General features: G+C 45.5%; 1 protein-coding gene across 4 annotated transcripts in view; it reads left to right on the forward strand.

Moving 5' to 3' along the window:
- The window catches only part of MALT1 (MALT1 paracaspase), a 597,152-nt gene that overhangs the window by 508,555 nt on the left and 68,901 nt on the right, over positions 1-19,696 (forward strand). For all 4 annotated transcript variants that reach the window (XM_085630418.1, XM_085630393.1, XM_085630403.1 and 1 more), the window contains 2 exons: positions 8,004-8,131; positions 10,726-10,875. In XM_085630418.1, coding sequence (XP_085486544.1) covers positions 8,004-8,131; positions 10,726-10,875 — 278 coding nt within the window. The remainder of the gene's footprint in view (positions 1-8,003; positions 8,132-10,725; positions 10,876-19,696) is intronic.

Below are 19,696 nucleotides of genomic sequence, written 5' to 3' on the forward strand. Positions count from 1 at the left end.
TTATAAAAACTTGCAATCACATATAAATATGCACTTTGTACTTATAGTCCTTGCTTACAAAATGCGCAGCCGCCAGTAAAACAGACAGTTTCTAACCACATTGCTTCTCTTAAGCAACTTCTACTATAACTACAAAGTGTGTGTTTATGCACTCATTGCAGGCTTTTAAAACACATAAAAAAAGGCATTATCATTTACAATGCCAAGAACTCAAACTCTCGCAAGTGCGAGACCTATTGCATTGCAAATGCTTGTTTTGGTATAGTGTACACAGAGCTGGCTTCCTACAATGGGCATTGATCAACCAAGATGAGTTATGAGCCAACAAAGTCTTCCTGTTGGATGTGCTACATTTCTGTCCTTTCATAGTTACTGTGCATGGTAAGACACCTACTACCTACAGAAACATGGCACTTCTATGGGCTTTTCTGGACCCCCAGTAAAGCCAGCATTTTCATGTCAAAGTTCGAGGCCAGCTTCATTTACCGCTCTGAGATGTGGCAAACAAACGTAATCACGTATTTAAGATACATATTCTTGAGTTGGAAAGTTTCCAGAGATCACCAGTCTTTTTAGCTTAATCAAAACAAAAACCCAGGATCCAGTTTACTCATTCAATCCAGAAGACAAGTATCACCTACCTGGATGTTTTTCTCTAATTCACAGCATGGGGTATTTCCACTAAAGTCTTCAAAAAAACCAGAACAACATGATATTATTTAGCAGTTTTCACCCACCGTTGTTGAAGTGACACCTGCCTTTTTCACAATTTATACATGTGAATCAGATTGCATCTGACACTGAATCCCGTACACAGACACTTTCCACATTTAAAATGCAGTTCAAGCATGGATCTGCCTCACTGGTGCTGGACTCCGCTTGTTACAAATTAAACGGTCTGTGAAGTCTTGACGTGAGAGTTTTGTGTCAGTTATCCACCCAATCAACTGCCCTCAAATGTATTAATTTTGACCAATGTTGGTAACTTCTCCAAACGAACCTAGGATTGCAATATCCCTTTATATCCCCTAGAACGCCCACAGAATTTGAAAGAAATGTTATTGTCCACCACACAGAAGAATGCTATATTGCACAAGGGTATGAGGAAAAGCCAGAATTGTACACATTGTAGCAATGTCATTTTGGGCTGTACCATTTCTCATCCACAGACCGGCAAACTGATCCAATTGAAACACACAGCGGATTGTAACACTCAACTAGTGATTTATGCTGTCAAGTGCCCTTGCAGCTTATTAAACGTAGGCAAAACAGAGAGCTGCATCAAGGCACAAATAACGGAAGACTGGTATGATGAGAAACAAGAACAGAAACTTATCTCCTGTGGTACACTGGATGGCTCTCCAACACAACATTGCTCAGTTGGCGATTCACTGTGCTGGAAACTATTTTGACTAACCCTGAGATCAATACCCTAAAGCACCTATCACAACGTGAAACCTGCTTGATCAAGCTTTTGAACGGTCTTATTCCAACAGGAATGAATGAAGAATTAGAAATTGCTTGTTTCCGGTAGACCTGTGTTTATGGTGTGAGGCCTGATTCTTCCCATCATGTTTATTACCACTCTAGTACCTGATATGGAACCATTCTCTGGTCCATTTATTTTCCAACAATCTTGTTTTGAGGACAGTTTACTACATCTAAATTTAATTTGCACTCATTATCACATACACTTTTCGACATACTGGTAGAATGAAGTCAGTTATCATATGCATTAGTGATATCCAAGGTATTCTGTCATTTAGCGTACCATATTTCATATGCAGCACCTCACTAGATGTTCTCTCATATGCCTCATGGCACAGAGTGCAATCTGGACTTGCAGCTGTGCCATGATATCCAGTTGAGCTATTGTGAATGCTGTCAATAGTCTTGTTGTGATTTATTTACCTTTCATCAAGTGTATATTGCGATACTTTATGCAATATGTCATTATTTATGTTATTGTTAATTCGATGTTAAGAAACATTGTGTCAGTATATGATTACCATGGTACAGATTTTCCATATGACCTTTCTTGTGTTTCAGCGGTCTTTTGATGTATGATTTTCACTTTTACTTTTCTTTTGGTTTTTCCTTTTTTCACTGTTTTGCACATTCTTTTCTTTTGATTTTTCACACAAGCGACGATTGTTTGCTTTTTCAAGACAATGGTTTTTATCAGATGTACTAACTGTATTTTCAGGGTTGCCAGTATAGTTTTCAGACAGTCTTTTGTCTGTTTTCATGCATTTGGGCATATCAGCAATGCTGGTTTACAGCATCTTACATTCCCAGTATTCCCCTTAGGACACACCTACTCTCCATGGCTTTGTGTCAGTGCACAAGGGTTTGGCTTTCTTGCATTTCACAGGTAAATCACGAGCTCCTAGTTTGGTTGTTGCATGTTTGAATGAATGAATGAAAAGCTGTTTATATAGCATGCATACTCCAAGGAGTGTCCTGGTGCGGGCCGTGTGAGGAAACCTGCTGTCTGCCAAAAAGGTGATCATGTTACACATTTTGCTTTATCAACCAATTTTTATTCTTTTCCTAAAAACAGGCAGCTCTGAAATAGACCAGAGTTCTCTAGGGAGTTTATTCCATGTCTTTGGGCCAAGCAAAGAGAACGATTTTCCACCCGTTCTTGCCCGGCAAATGTTAGGAATCCCTGGCTAAAAAGCTGTGGCAGGATCACAGTTCTCTGTGGGGGGCATACGTACAAATCCTCCTCCTCAGATAAACCGCTCCGTTTCCATGGAGAGCTTTATGTGCCAGAACCAAAGTCTTGAAAAGAATCCTCATTTTCAGGCAGTCCGTGTAGTGCCTTCACCTGGGGAGTCATACACTTTCTTGAAGCCAAGTTAAGGATTAATCTACCTGCCGCATTCTACACAACATGTAAATGGCTGAGCAAGTAGTCTGGGAGGCCCAAGTAGAGAGCATTTCCATAGTCAAGCCTCAAGATGATTGTGTTTGTTCACTACGATGGGTTGTCCAACTAAATGTTATGGTCTGCAAAGTCTGTGAATCGAGTTCGTACTTTGGTTCTTGCTTATCTATTTATTTATTTATTTATTTATCTAATGAGTTTTATATAGCGCTGGCTAGACCCGTAGGTATCAGAGCGTTTTACATGAGGTCAGCAAAGTTACAACAATAATAACAATTTTACGTTACATCAAAAAAATATGAGCCACATTAACGGGGGAGAAGGAGAGATCAGTAGAGAGGGAAGGGGGAGAGGGGAAGTGAGAGGGAGAGGATGAGGTGGAGAAAGGAATAAGAGACAGAGGTAAGGGCAGCCCAAAGACCGCATGGGTAGGTGACGGCAAGTGAGGTAGTCCGAGGCCGGTCTCCCCTATAGTTCTCAAGGAGGCACCAATGAGTATCATTCAGACAGGTGGATAGAAAGGAGAACAAGGCAAGCAGAACGGCATGAATACAATGAAGGGGGAGGGTGGGCGAGACAGAGAGAAGGGGAGAAACAGTGCCCAAAGTTCGGCTGGGCAGGTGGCGGTCAGGGGGTGAACCAAAGGTATTTTCACATTTCTCCAACGATCATCGAGTCAGTGTCACTCATCGGTCCACATTCTATAGCCCTATTTACTTATCATTTTTAGGACACTCCTCTCTCTCACTGCACGTTCTTAGCAGTCAACCATCACGAGCCATTATCCCAGTGGTGTCCAATTGTAACAGTATGCCGCTTATGGTCTACTGCAGGTATACATTGCATGCGACGAGCATTCTGTCTTAACCATCACTCTCCACCTTTCATTGATTGGTTTTATGCATGGTTCACTTCAGCACATTTATCACTGTCTTGATTGACTTCGGTTTAGTCTTGAGTTTTCTTTTCATTACCATGAGTGCTTGCTGATATATGCAGTTTATATTTTTTGTCTTGTGGCTCAGTGAAGTGATTGATGTGACTTGTATGTGTGTTCCTATCACCATGGCATCCGGGGTGATGCTCTTCACAGCTCCGCAATTATGCTGTGTCTCTTTGCGGGGTTTGGGGTATACAGATAATGTTCGCATGTCCTGAACAGGTTGATATGCTTCCACGTTTGGGATGGTTGCATTCCCATTGTTTTCAATAATTTGTCTCTTACTGAACCTGGGATGCTCTTCATGCACAATCATTTGATTCTCTTCATTTTTTGACTTTACAGTTACCCCTGATGAAGGGTATTTTCACCCAAAGTTCATTGGGTATGTTTATCAATTAAGAATGTCTCTTCAAGCTAAGAATGTCAGCTTTTTTCGCTTACAAGTGTGATGTAACATTTGTACATTATGACTGACTTACAAGCAGTAAATTCTTCTGAACAACTATAATCTTAGCTTTAACTGTTATTCTATTGTATATTGTTTGGTTACTTGGTTACTGAGCCTAGTACACTTCGGTGATCTAGCTTTTTTGAAAAGGTTTACTTTGCTAGGTCGGCAAGGCAGTTGAAATCTGCACACACACAGGCTGCAGTGGCAGGCCTGAGACGTGTTTAAAGGGCTACTCAATGGGCAGGCCCACTAGCAGCATTTAATTTACAGGCCGAGGACACAAACAATGGCAACTTACTAGGGACTCATAGGTAAATTAAATATGCACATTGGATACAAGTCAATCTACTGTGTTTTAGGGAGAGAGCATAAGCACGTTATCACTGGTTAGCAGTGGTAAAATCTGCAGAGTCCTAAGGCCAGCAAAAACGAAGTCAGACTAAACAAGAGGTCTGAAGGCAAAAGGTTAAGGGGGGGGCAACCACACCAAGGATTTCAGGTCTGGCAGTTGCCACCTCTGTGTGCGAGATCACACTCCTCTAGGTCCGTTAGCGAGGGCCCGTGTTTTAATTCCTGCAAACCTTTGGTGGAGCATACGTGTTCTTGTATAACCACTAAAGGTGCACATAGGCTTTACTTGTTTCAACGGAAGATGGAACCAAGGGACTATGAGACCAGAGATCTATTTTCAGCAAATGTTTTACCTGGCTTCTCTCACGTCCTTCAGAGTTTAGTAGGTGGTACGCACACAAATAATATGGATTGTTTTACCACATGGGTAGAGTTTGTTTTCATTACTGCTTGATACAATATCATTGTTTTCTAAAATTTCACTTATGGAGGACCACCCAAAACACTGTTGCCATGTATGGTTTTCATTAAGTCGTTTGTATGAGTAACTGGAATCTATACGTGGTTATTCACTGCTATGACGTGCCAACAGCAAAAAATAGGAGTTGATTTCCACTGTTGCTGCATTATTAGTGGAAGTGCTCACTTCCCTGTGATTCCTTTGCCTCTTTTGGGTCACTACAGACCTGAGGAGGGGTGGTAGAACAAGAGCAGCACGCTGCCTGCGTCAACCACTATATTCCCTACCAACCAGGGGTATCTTGTGCAAAACACTGGCAGAGAAAAAAATGCCGCCCTAACAGCCACTCTAACAGACCCGTTTCAGTGTAGTACCGGCTCTCTGCTGTGTGTGAGAGCAGACCGCGTAGCTGTCTACAGGTCAATGACAGATCTGGAGACCGGTTATGAGAAACAAGTTTGTTAATCTCCATGCACAGATGTAACCCCCTTCATGGCATATCCCCTGGTCATGAGTCTAGTCCTTAGAGTGTTCATCTTCACTGTTTGGATTGTCACTGGAGCCTTGCTAAGGAGTCCCAGTTCATAACTCTCATCCTCTGAGCTTGAGGTTCACTTTAATCCTGTGCTTGAATGGCATCCAACTCCACTTTAACCCACAGGAGCTGGGCTTCTGCTCTTGGCATCCTACTCCTGGTACTTCTCTAATTGCTGGTGAGCTGTAGCGCCTTGCACCTAGAAATAAGAGGAACCTATGGTGAGGAACGGTGTTGCCGCGTAGCCAGGCTTCATCTCTGCTGATAGAAACTTGGCTTTTATAGCCACAGGCCCTGCCACTTCCTTTCTTTGTTCCACCCCTTCTATTTTCACTTCTGGTGGGACTTTCCAACAAATAGTTTTTCCTCCTTTGGGTCACAGAGAGGGTATATACAGAGGGTGAGGCATGAGTGACGAGAAATCAGGTACTTATTTTGACCTATGGGAGGGTAGAGGTGGGCTTATGCTGAGGGTAGTGTGGAAGGATGGCAGGATGCCAGGTACTCATTTCTTAATTTTGGGTGGTGAAAGCAAGGTGATAGTGCTGGGTGGCAGGACACCTGGGGCTCTATTGAATCAAGGGCGCACTTTCCTTGTATGCGCCACAGTGCACCTTCAAACAGGTGCACCGTGCACAGACAGGGAAAGTGCACCCCGATTTTTTGAATGTGTTGCTCTGAGGACAGCTGCAAACCCGTGCTGCCCTAGGGGCTGCTGCAAAGCTGCTTCATGTTTCACTGAGTAGGCGGCAACCTGCCTGCAATTTAAGAGAGGAGAGAGATCCCCTTGCAGGCTGGTGAAGTGAGTGACTGCACCCACCATCAGGGGAGTCCATAGGACCCCTTGACTCCCCTCAAAGGGCTGCCATCAGGGGGCAAACTGACAGTGCACCACCTTTGTGTGGCACCCTGTCAGCGTGCCTCCTGACAGCTTTTTTGCCTTTGTGCCCCCATCCATAATATGGTGCGGGTGCAGTTCCAACACCATGACCCTATGCAAATGAGGAAACCCCTTCTTCAGACAGTGCTGGCTCTCCCTGTGCTCCAGTGCTATCTGTACTTCAAAAAGGGTCACACAAGCGTCTACGGACCCTTATGTAATATCAAAGTGCCCCACGACGTACAAAGCAGGCACACATACCCGTTTCACCCACGGGGCACTTTCTATAATACGGCCCCTGGTGTATTACAGGGTATTGACCTGAGATAGGTGAGACCGTGTTCTAGATGACTTCCCACCCCCTCCTCCACCCCATTGTTGTTATTCTCCTGCAGAGCTATTGAAAGCAGAGGTAGATGATTTAGGGAAGGTCATACATAACCTAAAATTATAAATGGGTAAAAAGTGGATGGGGGATATTTTTCAACTTTGGATGACGTCTTCTTTACAGATGATGTTTGAGCTGGGAAACAGCATTAACAATACGGGCTAAACCACGCATGCTGTTACAACACAAGCGGAACAGCGCTTGCCATAACGACGCATATGCCTTAACCTCGTATTTGCTTTGTTAAGGCAGTCAGCGTTCTAGTTGCAAAACGGATGCATGGGGAGAGGAACAGGAAGGATCCGGACAGGATAGACCAGGACGCCGCCGGGGTTTTAGAGCTCAGGACAGGGTCGGGGTACTTTTAGAGGCTGGGGGGCGGTTTTAGGGCTCAGCACGGGGGGTGGCATTGGGGTAGTTTTTAGGGCTGAGGGGAGGGTTCTAGGGCTCATGGCTGTGGGCAAAGGGCAGTTTTCATGACGGGGGGCAGTTTTTGGACTCTGGGCGGGTGGTTGATGTCGGGGTAGTTTTTGAGATTGCATTGTTTAGGCATATGTAAAGGCTTGCATTGTTCGGTCATAAAACCTTATGAGCAAGGTGCAGCATGTTTGGTATTTTTAAGGACTGCATGAAAGTACCACGAGGTTGGGCTCTTAATTCGTCCCTTTTACCACTGGGCTACTTGGGGTAGCGTGTCTTCTCTTTTCAATGCGTTGCAGAAGTATCCTGAAACATCTGGGATTTACTTATAGCATAAAATGTTATTATTCTAAACTTTTTAAACTATTTCTGGTACTTGGCTCAGCAAGGAGCACACTACAAACATGTAATTAAGTTGTGTTTAAGGCGTGTCTGTCTGTTTTTTCTGTGGGGCGTTTGCAGAGGGTTCATTGTGAGACGGGGTTCACAGAATTCACCCCACTGTGACCCATGAGTCGCGGGAACTGACCCTATCAGACTCCCAGACTATCCTCCTACACGGTCTTTTCTCCTGATGTTGGGGTAGGTGTACTCCACTATTGCTCATATGATCATAAACGTTGACCAGCCTGTAAAATGCAGATTTTCATGCCCCTGGGATCATTGTCTGTTGCTTGCACAGGTGCCAAGGAGCTGAAGCGTTTGAAATCCAGCATTCGGGATTAGCCAATGGAATTTTTATGAAGTTTTTGAAGGAACGTTTGTTGGAGGACAAGAAGATCACTGTGCTGCTTGATGGGGTTGCAGAAGGTAACTTGTAAGCTGTGTGGCTTTACTATGAATTATATCAGTTTCTGAGTAATTGAGGTCTCCAGTGAGTTGTACATCTAGTGCTTAGAGCTGGGCCTAGCACAGAAAAGTTAGTGCTTCTATCTTGTATGTCTGGCATCCTGACCTCAAAGCGAGAGACACAACTAACAACGGGAGATGCTGAGAGAAGATTATATATCTCACCTGGGCATAACCTCATGGAAACAAACATTGACAAAACACGTAGATCTGGCTTTAGTTCAGTGCATTTACATGGAGGCTCATAACGCACAAACAGAGCATGCACACAAACCAATGCAAGCCAAGAGTCTCATGTGCACAAAAACCAGCAGTTCTACAGGCATCAGTGCACGCAGACCAATAATCCTACATGGCCTGTCCAACAGGGGGCATAGACTGATGTGCATCAGTGGAACTCAGATTGATTTACAGTAAAGCCATACGGTGAAGTGCATTAGGGAGGCACTGGGTGATGGGCCAATGAGGAGCATTGAGTAGCGTACAAGAGAACGGTGTGTAATGCACCTTTGGGGGGTGTACTTTTGGGGGAGTGTTGTACCTCCTGAGAATACTGGTCGATGTGCTTCACAGGTTCATGAGGTTAGCATTGGATCATGTGCATGAGGTGTGCATTGATTATTGGAGCATTGCATCATGTATAATTCAGGTGCACATGGTGGTGTAGAATGAGTTGCATGATTGGGAGAGCACGTCTGTAGTCCCTGTGTCTGAGACCCAGTCAGTCAGCCATAGGTTTCTGGCCAGCATCATTTTGAATAATGAGGGTTTTTGTTAAATCTAAGCTTCTAAGGGTAAATGCAATGCAAGCCCCACAGTGCAAAGTTCTGATCACTGGAAAGGAGGAACGGGCTGGAGTGTCACACATGACACGGCATACTTGGTAACTATGCACATGGAACATAAAAATACAAACGCATGGGCAATGAGATAGGAAAACCCCAAATGTTGGTGGTAATGGAAATTCTATTTCCAGGTGACAACATATTTTCCATGTATGTAATAAAAAGAAAATAGGTGGAATTAAACGACGCCTGTACATCAGTACATCAGCTTCATTAATGCTTGAAAAAGTGTTTTTGTATTTGAAAATGTGGAATTCACAAAATAATTGCAGAACTACTCCAGGGAAAGTGCTGCAGCTTACCGGGAGATAATTGCGAAATGTATTTGACACAAAACACATAGGGCCAGATGTAGGAAGCCAAATAGTGAGCGCAAACACTGAAATTCTCAGAATTTCAGTGTTTGCTATCACTATTTGGCTGCTTGCAATGTAGATAAGTTTAAACCTACTCGCAAAATAAGGAATCGCAAAATTGCTATTCCTTATTTTGCACAAGCATTTAGAGAATCCCAATTTGCGATTCCCTAAATGCTGTGCTGGTAGGCATCGCAAATAGCGATTTTGCCTTAAGGAATCGCAAAATACCACCAACTACAAGTTGGTGGTATTTTGCGATTTCATTTCAAATAGCACTTTTTGGCTTTTTACAAAGTGCCATGTGGCGCACATACATGCCCCACATGTGCACACATGCACATTTCAGGGGTGCAACAGGGTGTCCTTTTGAAACCCTTGCGACCCTTGAAATTGCGTCCGCAATTTGTGAGTGCCTCTTGGTAACTCGCAAATTGCGGGCGCAAATCCTATTCATTCCTATGAGCCTCGTGGCCTATAGGAATGAATGGGATGGGATGCCTTGATTGCGAATCTCAATTTGTGATTAGCAATTAAGGAATAATAAGGAATCGCAAATATTTTTGTGATTCCTACCTACATTCAATTTTGCGAGTCCTTAATAGCGATTCGGTAAAAATCGCTATTAAGGACTCGCAAAATTGAATTTACCTACATCTGGCCCATAATTGTGTAAAACAACGCCTTCGCCCACCCCTAGTAGTAAATGTGCAACCATTTTCACCTTCTTGGTAGAGGTTATTTCTACTCTGTAGAGTAACACAGAACTGACTAATGCCTTGGAAAATGTTAAACGCTTCAATTTGGTCTTTCTGGTCTGTTTGCAAGGGTTTTCCAAATGAGGAGTAATTAATTACTGCCTGTCCAATTTCTGAAAGTATTTCTGCTCTCTGAAGTAGCTTAGATGACCTGTAGCACTTTATAAAACTTCTAAATAAATAAATATTTTATTATTAAAGAAGTATTGTTCTATTCATTTTACTTTCTTCTATCTCTATGTGCCTTATGCAAGAATTACTGGACAGGTTGGACTACTTTTTTTTTCTTCTTAAACGGACGATCACTTCTTTTTTCACATTTAAACGGCTAGAATAAGATAGCTCAGGCAGGCCTGTTCCTACACAGTCAACTGCAAGCTACTGATTTGGATCACTTCAAGTCCAACTCGGCCCGCGAGTTTCACCCAGTGCGTTAAATGGGCACTATTAAATTGGTTTATAACCAGATATTATTCAAGTCCCTAGAGGCGATTTAGGTTGGGGTGAGCACTATAAAAGTAGTCCTGGTTATTGGATGGAAGGTTTCCTATAGTGTTTTTTAACTCTTCTGATTACTTGTTGATTTTTCTTCTCAGACATGGGCAAGTGCCACCTCACCAGAGGCAAGCAAGCCTTGGAGATCCGCAGCAGTCTGTCCGAGAAGAGAGCGCTGACGGACCCCATACAGCAGTCGGCGTGTTCTGCAGAGTCCTTGACAAGGAACATGCAGTGGGCTAAAGCACACGGTAAAGGATGCCATCAGCATTGACAGTTCATGGACAGCGGAAGAATCCTTGGGAAAGAGGATTGTAGCTATTGTTGATATTTGCAAAGAAATTAGAAACCTTTTTATAAACTGGTTATCAATGGAAAACAGCGTTTTCCTACAGCGGTTCAGGAAGGAACGGGGATCTTCTCGAATATTTTGGGTGTGTTTGACAGTGTCATTTTAAGAATTTTGGGGACCCGAAGAAAAATGGCGGCTCCTACGCTATGGCGGAGAAGCATCACCCCACTGCTTTTAAGCAGTGCAAATAAAGGAAACATAAAATTATAATAACTTTGAGTTATCATTTTATGTTTCCGTGCTGCTTTGCAGGTGGGGCTGCTCTGCTCTTGGAGCAGGGCTAGGGAGGAGCGGTTTTCCAACTCCTAAGTGCGCCTGACTGTTTTGCCGGCCCTCTGGGACCGGCCAAACAGTCATGCTCGTTTTCCCTGTTCTCCATGGAGGCTGCATTACAGCCTGAATGGAGAACATGCCCAGGCCCCCATTCCCTCGCTGAGCGTCGAACCATGATGCTCAGACCAATCACAACACTGCATTGCAGCGTTGTGATTGGTCAGGGGAGCCTGGGTGCTTACTAATCATAACGCTGCATTCCAGTGTTGTGATTGGTCAGGGGAGCCTGGCTGTACTTCCTGTTCCTGGAGTCCGGCGGAGGAGAGCAGGACCAGAGATGCGGGACCTGGCGGCAAGTTAAGTGTTTATTTTTCCCCAATGTTTTTAAAAATTGTGCCCTGCGCCCGCCCCGCCACCCGCGAGCATATTTTGGGGGCATCATGGCAAAAGACATCTGAATTATATTTACCGTTTTCCGCTAGTGCGAGCATGCGTGAAGCCAAACAATTCTAAATTACATGTTATATTTTAACAGGGTCACACAAAAATAGTTTAAATATGTCTTGGCCTGGGTTAAGAGAGGTTTAGATAGAGAAATAGACAAAATGGGTCAAATGGAGAGAAAATTTGTTTTGCCAGGGGGTCCATTGAAAGGTGGGAGACCCCCTCTCTGCCCATGCCTTCAAACCTCTCTGGTGTTTGGGAGAGCGCCGAATCTCCTCAAATTATAAGTAAGCACTGACCATGGCAATAGTTTTTTTATTTTTCGATAGTAGAGCGTGTGACCTTATTGCTGAGTGAGGGAGTTACTAACAATTGAGTGGGTGCCCCGATGATAGATGGATGAGCGACAAGCATGCAGGTGCATTGGCTTTTAGGAGTGGCTACCTGTTTGACAGATAGATGGTGATGATGCATGATAAGCGGCTAGATGAATGGAGGGTGAATGATTGCGTGGATGGATTAAAGATTGATTGATGAATAGATCAATGAGAGTATAGATAGATGAATGAGTAAGCCAGTGGCTAGATAGCGATCTCGAAATACACTTTGTGTAAAAAGGCAGTGCCCTCTGTCAGACCTCCTTTCACGCCACTCCAGCCTGTTCAGGCCCACGGAGTCTTCTATGTCATCACCCAGTCACTCTCTGTAACGGCGTGTCTCCTTTTTCCACAATTTTTACATTAAATGTAATAGTTACAAGTATGTCTCTTTATAGTACGGCAAAGTAATTAAACGTCATACAATTCTGTGACTTATTGGTTTTCATAGTGTAGAAACCACTTGGGCTTCTCATATGATGAGTGCCTAAAAACAGGAACGCTGAAAAAACCCCAGTATTCTTCACAACATAATTGTGCATTAAACCATTATTTTAGAAGTTTCATATTCATGAAAAATGAGGAGCGGGGTTGTAAACAATGAAACATTGTGCTGAAATTGTGACTCTGACAAGAAATACTGAAACCTCCAACACATTAATTATAAGATGCAGTGCATGTTTTTTTATAGCCCATGCTTTTGACATTTAGTAGCACTGTAGTGGGTCAACTGTGTGGCCCTCATTTTATTGTGACACTCATTTTAGCTACCCTGGTAACATGAACGATTGAGTTAGCGGCAATCCTGGTTATTAGAAATGGGGTTTCTGGTTGTCGGAGCATGCACTGTGTACGAGCAGGAACTACTACTCTAGTCAGGTTAAGCTAGATCACTAAAAGATAACCTGTGCTCACCCTCTCGTAGCTTGACACAGAACAGTCAGGCTTATCTGAAGAGGCAATGTTTAAAGTATTTGTGCAACACACACACACACCATGAAAACAGCACAAAAATGCTCCAAACATGGTTAGAAAAATAGATTATATTTTTATGAGTAAAATGGGACTCAGATGGCAGGGAAGGACTCACAGATGGCAGAGTCCAGGTGCTGTTACAGGGTTGAAGGAAAGCTTTAATGGCCCGGAGATGGTGGGGGGGCAAGTTAGCAAGCCCTTGGAATCACTCTGTGTTCAAGTGAAATGGGTCCATTCCTTGTCCTCAGCGTGGCAGAGATCAGCAGGCAGTAGGGCAGCACAGAAAAGCAGTTCTTCCAGAGCAGCAGCCAATCAGAGTGGCAATCCTTTTAGCATAGTAGTCTTTACTCCGGCCATGGTTCTTCTCTGGTCCAATCGTGTACTGTCTTGGTAGGGTCAGAGCCCCAGTTGTGCCTTTGAAGTGGAGGTGACTTCAAAGAAGGGTCTTGGCCTTTAGGATGAAGTTGGCTGTGATGTGGAGCTTAAACGACAGGTGTTCAAAATTGTAGGATGACATGTCCGTGAAGGTGGAGCAGTTGGTCGTATTTGTGTGGATGATGGTGATTCTGCATCTGGGTTTGTGAAATCTGTCCTGCCTGGTGATCTTGTGCCGAAGAGGATGACTGTGGTAGTATCAGGTGCTGATCCGGAGTTTCAGCCAGGTTTCCATGAGCAAAAGTAGCTCAGGGGTGTTCTCGTGCAGCATGTCCCAGATCTCTGCGGCATGTTTGGTGAGTGAGCGGGTGTTGATGAGCATGCATGTGAGTAGAGAGTGTTGTGTGGGTGGTTGCAGGATTGTGAAAGAGTGGGGTATTGGAGGCTGTTGGTGCAGGTGTGATGAGTGTTGGGGGTGGGTAAGTGCATGAAAACTTGCAAGAAGCGCAGGAGAAAACGTCCTCAGTTTTGTGTGGGCGGCGATACAGCAGCATGGGGAGTGGAGGCAGGCATGGAGGGTTGCAGCGAGTTGGGGGAGGGCAAGGGTTCCTGGTGCTGGGCATAGTTCAGCTGGTAATGGTGCAGATGGGCTTGCCTTTGGTGCACCAAAGGCACACTAGGGGTGCAATCACTGCGGGTCTGCACTGCAGCCGACCTTAAAGTAGGTATTCCGAGGGGGGTGATGCCACTTCCTGTGTAGATGGATGAAAGAATGTGGCAGCCATATTGATTGTATAGAAAATAACATTTCCTGTGCTTTCAAGATTGGCACCACATTACACCTGCTCACAGGTAAAAGGCATGGGAGAGGGGAAAACGAATAGGCAGATGAGGGGACTGAGAGCCCTACACTATACCACAGCAGTACACCGAGTCAGTGGGAGGTCCTATTGAAACATGAATAGTAGGTGGGAACACAAAGAGAAGAGAGGCAGTCAGGGAGCAAAAAAGAGCAAGTGGTTTGAAAAAGAAAGAGGGAGGACTATCTGGAGTTTGGAGAGTAAGAAAGCACACAACTTTAGAAAAATGAGAAAGGAGCCGTACATGTTCTCCAAAGGTGTGCTAAAATTATGACGAGAAAAAAAATAGTTCCCTGACCACGTCAGTACGATACAACTTAGCCAGTCAAACCCAGGTTGCACAAGAATCCTCCAGGGATGGGACAAATACAAGAATACAAAGGAAAGCCATTGAATGAGAGGCAGAGATTAGAATACACAAGTGAGCCACCTTATCAAGAGCAAGGGGACTTCGCACTAAGCCCACTGTATGTAATATTGTATACAGTGTTGTCTGCAACAATCAGCTACAAAAAAAGACATTTGCAGGCAAATGTGCAAGGATGAAGCCTGATTACAAAAAACAATAGAGCAGAGCACAGTTTCCAGAAAGGTAATGGTTCAGTGACAGACAAAAACTTTATAAACAGCAAACAGAGACTTTGCAGTGCAAAAATAAAACGCTGAAGAATGCTATCGAATGGGAATACAGTAATGACAAATGGAATTAAAGGACCATTTTATTTGTATTTTTAAGCTAAGCTGCATTAGAGCCTGCGTGATAGGAAGGATTGGCATGTACTGATCAGGTCAGCCAATGTTCAGCTGCATTTGTGAATGGAGATGAAAATAAGACCATACAGTGTGAGGTGTCCCCTGAGTAGAAAGACCTGTCAAAAGCATTTGAATGGCAGGAAGTTATGACTAGATGAACCATGAAGCTGATGGAACAGAGTTCCAATGCAGACTTGTGTGGTAGTAAAAAGTAAATTGCAATCTGATGCAGCTCAGTAAAGCCTCCAGGCTACTCATTTTGTTTTCAAAAGCCAGGAATCCCCAAGCCAAAGGGGAGCTCATAATATTTTCAGACCTACTAGCCTACTCATTGCATATTCAAAGCATTGGCTGTCCCCAAACCACAGATTATGGGCTACTCTGTATTATTACACAAAGGCTACCGGGCTAGAGCTCCTGACAGACCCAACGCCAGGCTGCTGGGTTCCTCCTTTCATTTTCAAGGCGCTTTGTAGCTGGGTGCGCATTTCATTTTCAGGGCATCCAGCAGGCCTCATTGATGTTCCTAGGCCGCATGGAAAGCTATTAGCAGTGCATTTCTGAGCACTGGTAACAAAACCTAAGTAGAATATGTAGGGTACCAAATAATAAAACAAACGACTGGGTCTGGATTTCATCTGATTTTCAGTTTAGGGGAATATGTGCTGCAAAATGGTCAATTACTGCAAGACCAAATTATTTTTATTAAATCTCTCTACTCATGTTGCTTCATGCAAACCTTCTCTAAACTACATGTGTACGTTTGTGATATTTGTGATTGGCTATTTTTCTTCAAAATCAAAGGGATGTGCCTATTCATTTAACAGAGGACCACAAACAAATTGGTTGAGACCACTGTATTCCCAAAATGACAAGAATAATGCCCCCTGTACAGAAGACTTTTATGTTGTAACAGTGTATGTTTATTTTAGGATGACCAGACGTCCCGGATATCCCAGGACAGTCCCAGTTTGCAGAGGACTGTCCCGGTGTCCTATTGCTTTTCTTAATTTTGAATACATGCGTTTCCCAGTTTTTGGGACAAATGCCAAATCGTCCCAGAAAGGAGAAGTGAAAGGAATGCTCGGCATCTCTAAAGACTGAAATTGCTTATGTAATTTATATTTTTGTTTCAGGCAGCGCAGGAGGAGGTCAACTGCTTGCGCTGAGCAGAGGGGAGACAGAGTGGGAGGAGAGCAGGGATGTTCAAGGTGGAGGTCCTGGACATGCATACATAAATACATACATACAGACATATATATATTTAAATATTTAAATATGACCCCCTCCTCTGCTTCCTGAAAGAATAGAAAGATATATTACGTAAATTATTTGCGACTTAAGAGGCGCCAGGCACACCTTTCAATTCTTCTTTGCAAGATATAGATATATATTCACTGAAAAAAACAAAGGTTACAGTGACGTTATAGTTAGGCTCCGATTTCACACGCACTAATCCATAGAAATTCAGCAGTCATAATTGCCTGAGGTAACTATAACTTGCGCCCCCGCAATGCATTGGTTATGACCTCACATATTGTATCACTCATGACATGGTCAGTGACATCACTAATTACATCTCGAATGACATCATTGATGACATCATCCACAGAACCACCATTCACACACTCATACAACACTGACACACCCACTGACACACCCATACAACCACTGACACACCCACTAACCAATACAACCACTCACGCACAAACTCACACACCCATACAACTACTCACACACCCACACAGCTATTCAGAAACCTACTCTCACCCATACAGCTACTCGGGCACCTACTCAGACCCATACAACCACTCACACCCATACAACTACTCAAGCACCAACTCACACACCCACTCATACAACCACTCACACTCTCATGCAGCTGCTCAGACACCTATTCATGCCCATACAACCACTCACACACCCATACAACCACTCACACACCCATACAACCACTCACTAACCCATACAACCACTCACACACACATACAACTGCTCACACCGACTTACACACCCATACCACCACTCGCGCAGCCGATTAAATACCAGGAAAAACATTTACAGACCCATTCCTCTACTCACATACTCACTGACAGACCTATGCAGCCACTCACGCACCCACTGACGAATTCATACACCACTCACACCCCCCCACACACCCATACAGCCACTTAGACACCCACTCACACACTGATACAGACTGTTACACAAATAGTACATTAGAAATAGTATCACTCAGTAGTACAAAAGGAAGAATAGTAATTTAACTTGTGCAGTAGCTTAGTACCGATATTTAAGCCTCAGAAATGTTGCCATCAGGGATGTAATTTGTGATGTGAATTGAGATGTCAGAAAGGATTTAATCAGTGATGTCACTGAACATTTCATGAGTGATGTAACATGTGAGGTCATAAGCAGTGCATTGTGGGGCGGAAGTTATAATTTGCTCAGGTAACTATAACTGCTGAATTTCTATGGTTTTGTGCATGTGAAATCTGAGCTTAACTTTAAAGCCCCTTTAACCTTTGGTTTTTGTCTTTTTTGGTGGCATTTCCTCTCTTTTACTGTTCTCGGTTTCTGTACTCAGACACCAAAAGTGATGCATTGTTGAAAGAATAACCAGTGAACAGTAGGGAAAAACAATCATAAATATTGTACACAAGACACAGCACTTGGTTTCTAGCTCTGAGCTGTGCAGAATATATATGGGATAACTTACATAATGTTTTCACACAAACAAACTTAGCATTAAAGACATCAAATTCAAGACACCAGGATACTTTGCTACAATCGGTGTTCTCCCTTCTGAAGACTGCTGAAGAAGCTCTTTTAAAACTCTTCCTGTGGGGAAGATTACATTCTGTGGATGGCCTCCCAGACTGTAAGGGCAAATTAGTAACTTAAACTTGGACGTACAGGTGAGTAAATGGGTGTGTGGATGGTCTTATGGGTGTGTGAGTATGTGTGGCTGTTACGGGCTATTTGAGTGATGAGTACATAACTGCTTTTGTGAGAGTGTAACTGGGTCTGTAAGCGCCTCCCTAACTGTGTGAGCATGTGCAAATCACATGCTATTAAATGTCATGCTATGGGGGGGGCGGAGCTAGCCGGCGGCTATGGCGGACGTGTGAGTGCGGAGCTCCTGCTCAAAACCCCTAACTATCCGCACATAGGATCCTGAAAAGCAGCATTGCACTGTGTACTGGTGTGGGGGATCCCCTCTGGCACTGGGTGGTGTCATCCCGGGGGCCCGGCGGCGGCGATCGAGCCCTGGTGTATCGATACTGGCGAGCGGGGAGTGAGGAGGCGGACTGGGCCGCGATCCCCGGGCTGTCCTGTGGCTCTCCCTGCCGTGCGTCAGCCGGCGTGCGGCCGCTAAGCAAGAGGTGGACCCGATCATCGCGATCCAACGGTCGGAGTCCAGGGGGGCCGACAGTGAGGCGAGATCCAGCGCTCCGGACGCGCGAACGGGGGGACGGCCGCGGTGGTGCCCCCCCCCCCCTTCCCCTGGCTAGCGAGCTGAGTGGGTCGGCTGGTGGGGACAGCTACCCACGTTGCGACGAACTTCAGCCGCCCTTGGGGCGCGGACCCGGAGGCCCCCCCGAGGCATTTGGACGACGGGCTGGGGAGACTCGCCCCCCCACCCGCTGGAAATACAGGGGGGCGGCGCAGGCCCTCGGGGCGCGCATCGGAACCGCGCCAGGGAGCTGGGGAGCGGCGGACACCTGTGGATAGCTTGGAGGTTGGTCCGCTCGCCGCCCTACCCCCCCACATGCGCTAAGGGCGCTGAACTGAGCACGCGGGAGCGGCGGAGGGATTGCTGATCATCCTGGCCCGGGTTTGAGTCCAGAAGCGGCGGCGGCCACACAGCGGTGTGGTGGAAAGCCCGGTGGGTGACGGCGGTGGCCCGGAATACTAGCCCTCGCAGCTGGCACTGAGACTTAGCCGTGTGTGGTAGAGGAGCCGCTGGTGTTGTCGAGTGGAGGGGTGCGGATCTGCTGTGGCCCTCAGCGGTGCGTCCATCGTAGCCGGCGTTGTTCGGCTGCTGCCCTGGGGGCGCCCTCCCTGTCCTGGATAGCAACGCCACAGTTGGAGCAGGGGGAAATAACCGACTGGGGCAAGGCGTGCCCCATATGCACTTGGCCCCGAGGAGGCGACCGGACACTGGAAGCTGCGGGCGCGGCTCTTCGCCACCGGAGTGCGAAACTGAGACGCGGGGGGGTCGGTGCCCCGGACATTGAGAGGTGGCGGCGGTGGCCTGCGGGACTGGGCCCTTGCATCGTAAAAGCGGCCACGAGCCGGCGGCTGCCCTCCGGCGCCGCCATGGGCAAAAGTGACAAAACACAGTCCAAACTGTCTTTTGACCCCCGCAAACCGAAGGGGCCAGTCGAGGCTTCGCCGGCGCGGCCCCCGGACGGAGCGACGGCGGAGGGCTCTATGTGTGCCGACATCAAAGCAACGCTGGCGGCAATGGAAAAGGGGCTGCAGGGCAGTCTGGCCGTGATAGACACTAAGCTCGATGCGCTCACATACCGCATGGACCGCATGTCGGAACGAGTAGATAAGAACGCAGAGAGGCTAGATGCTACCGAGCAGAGGATAACTCAGGTGGAGGAGACGCAGACAGCATGGGACTCGGACCGCCGGCAATTCAGCAAACTAC

Source organism: Triturus cristatus, chromosome 2_1, assembly GCF_964204655.1.
Source record: "Triturus cristatus chromosome 2_1, aTriCri1.1, whole genome shotgun sequence".
In the NCBI taxonomy this organism is placed as follows: domain Eukaryota; kingdom Metazoa; phylum Chordata; class Amphibia; order Caudata; family Salamandridae; genus Triturus; species Triturus cristatus.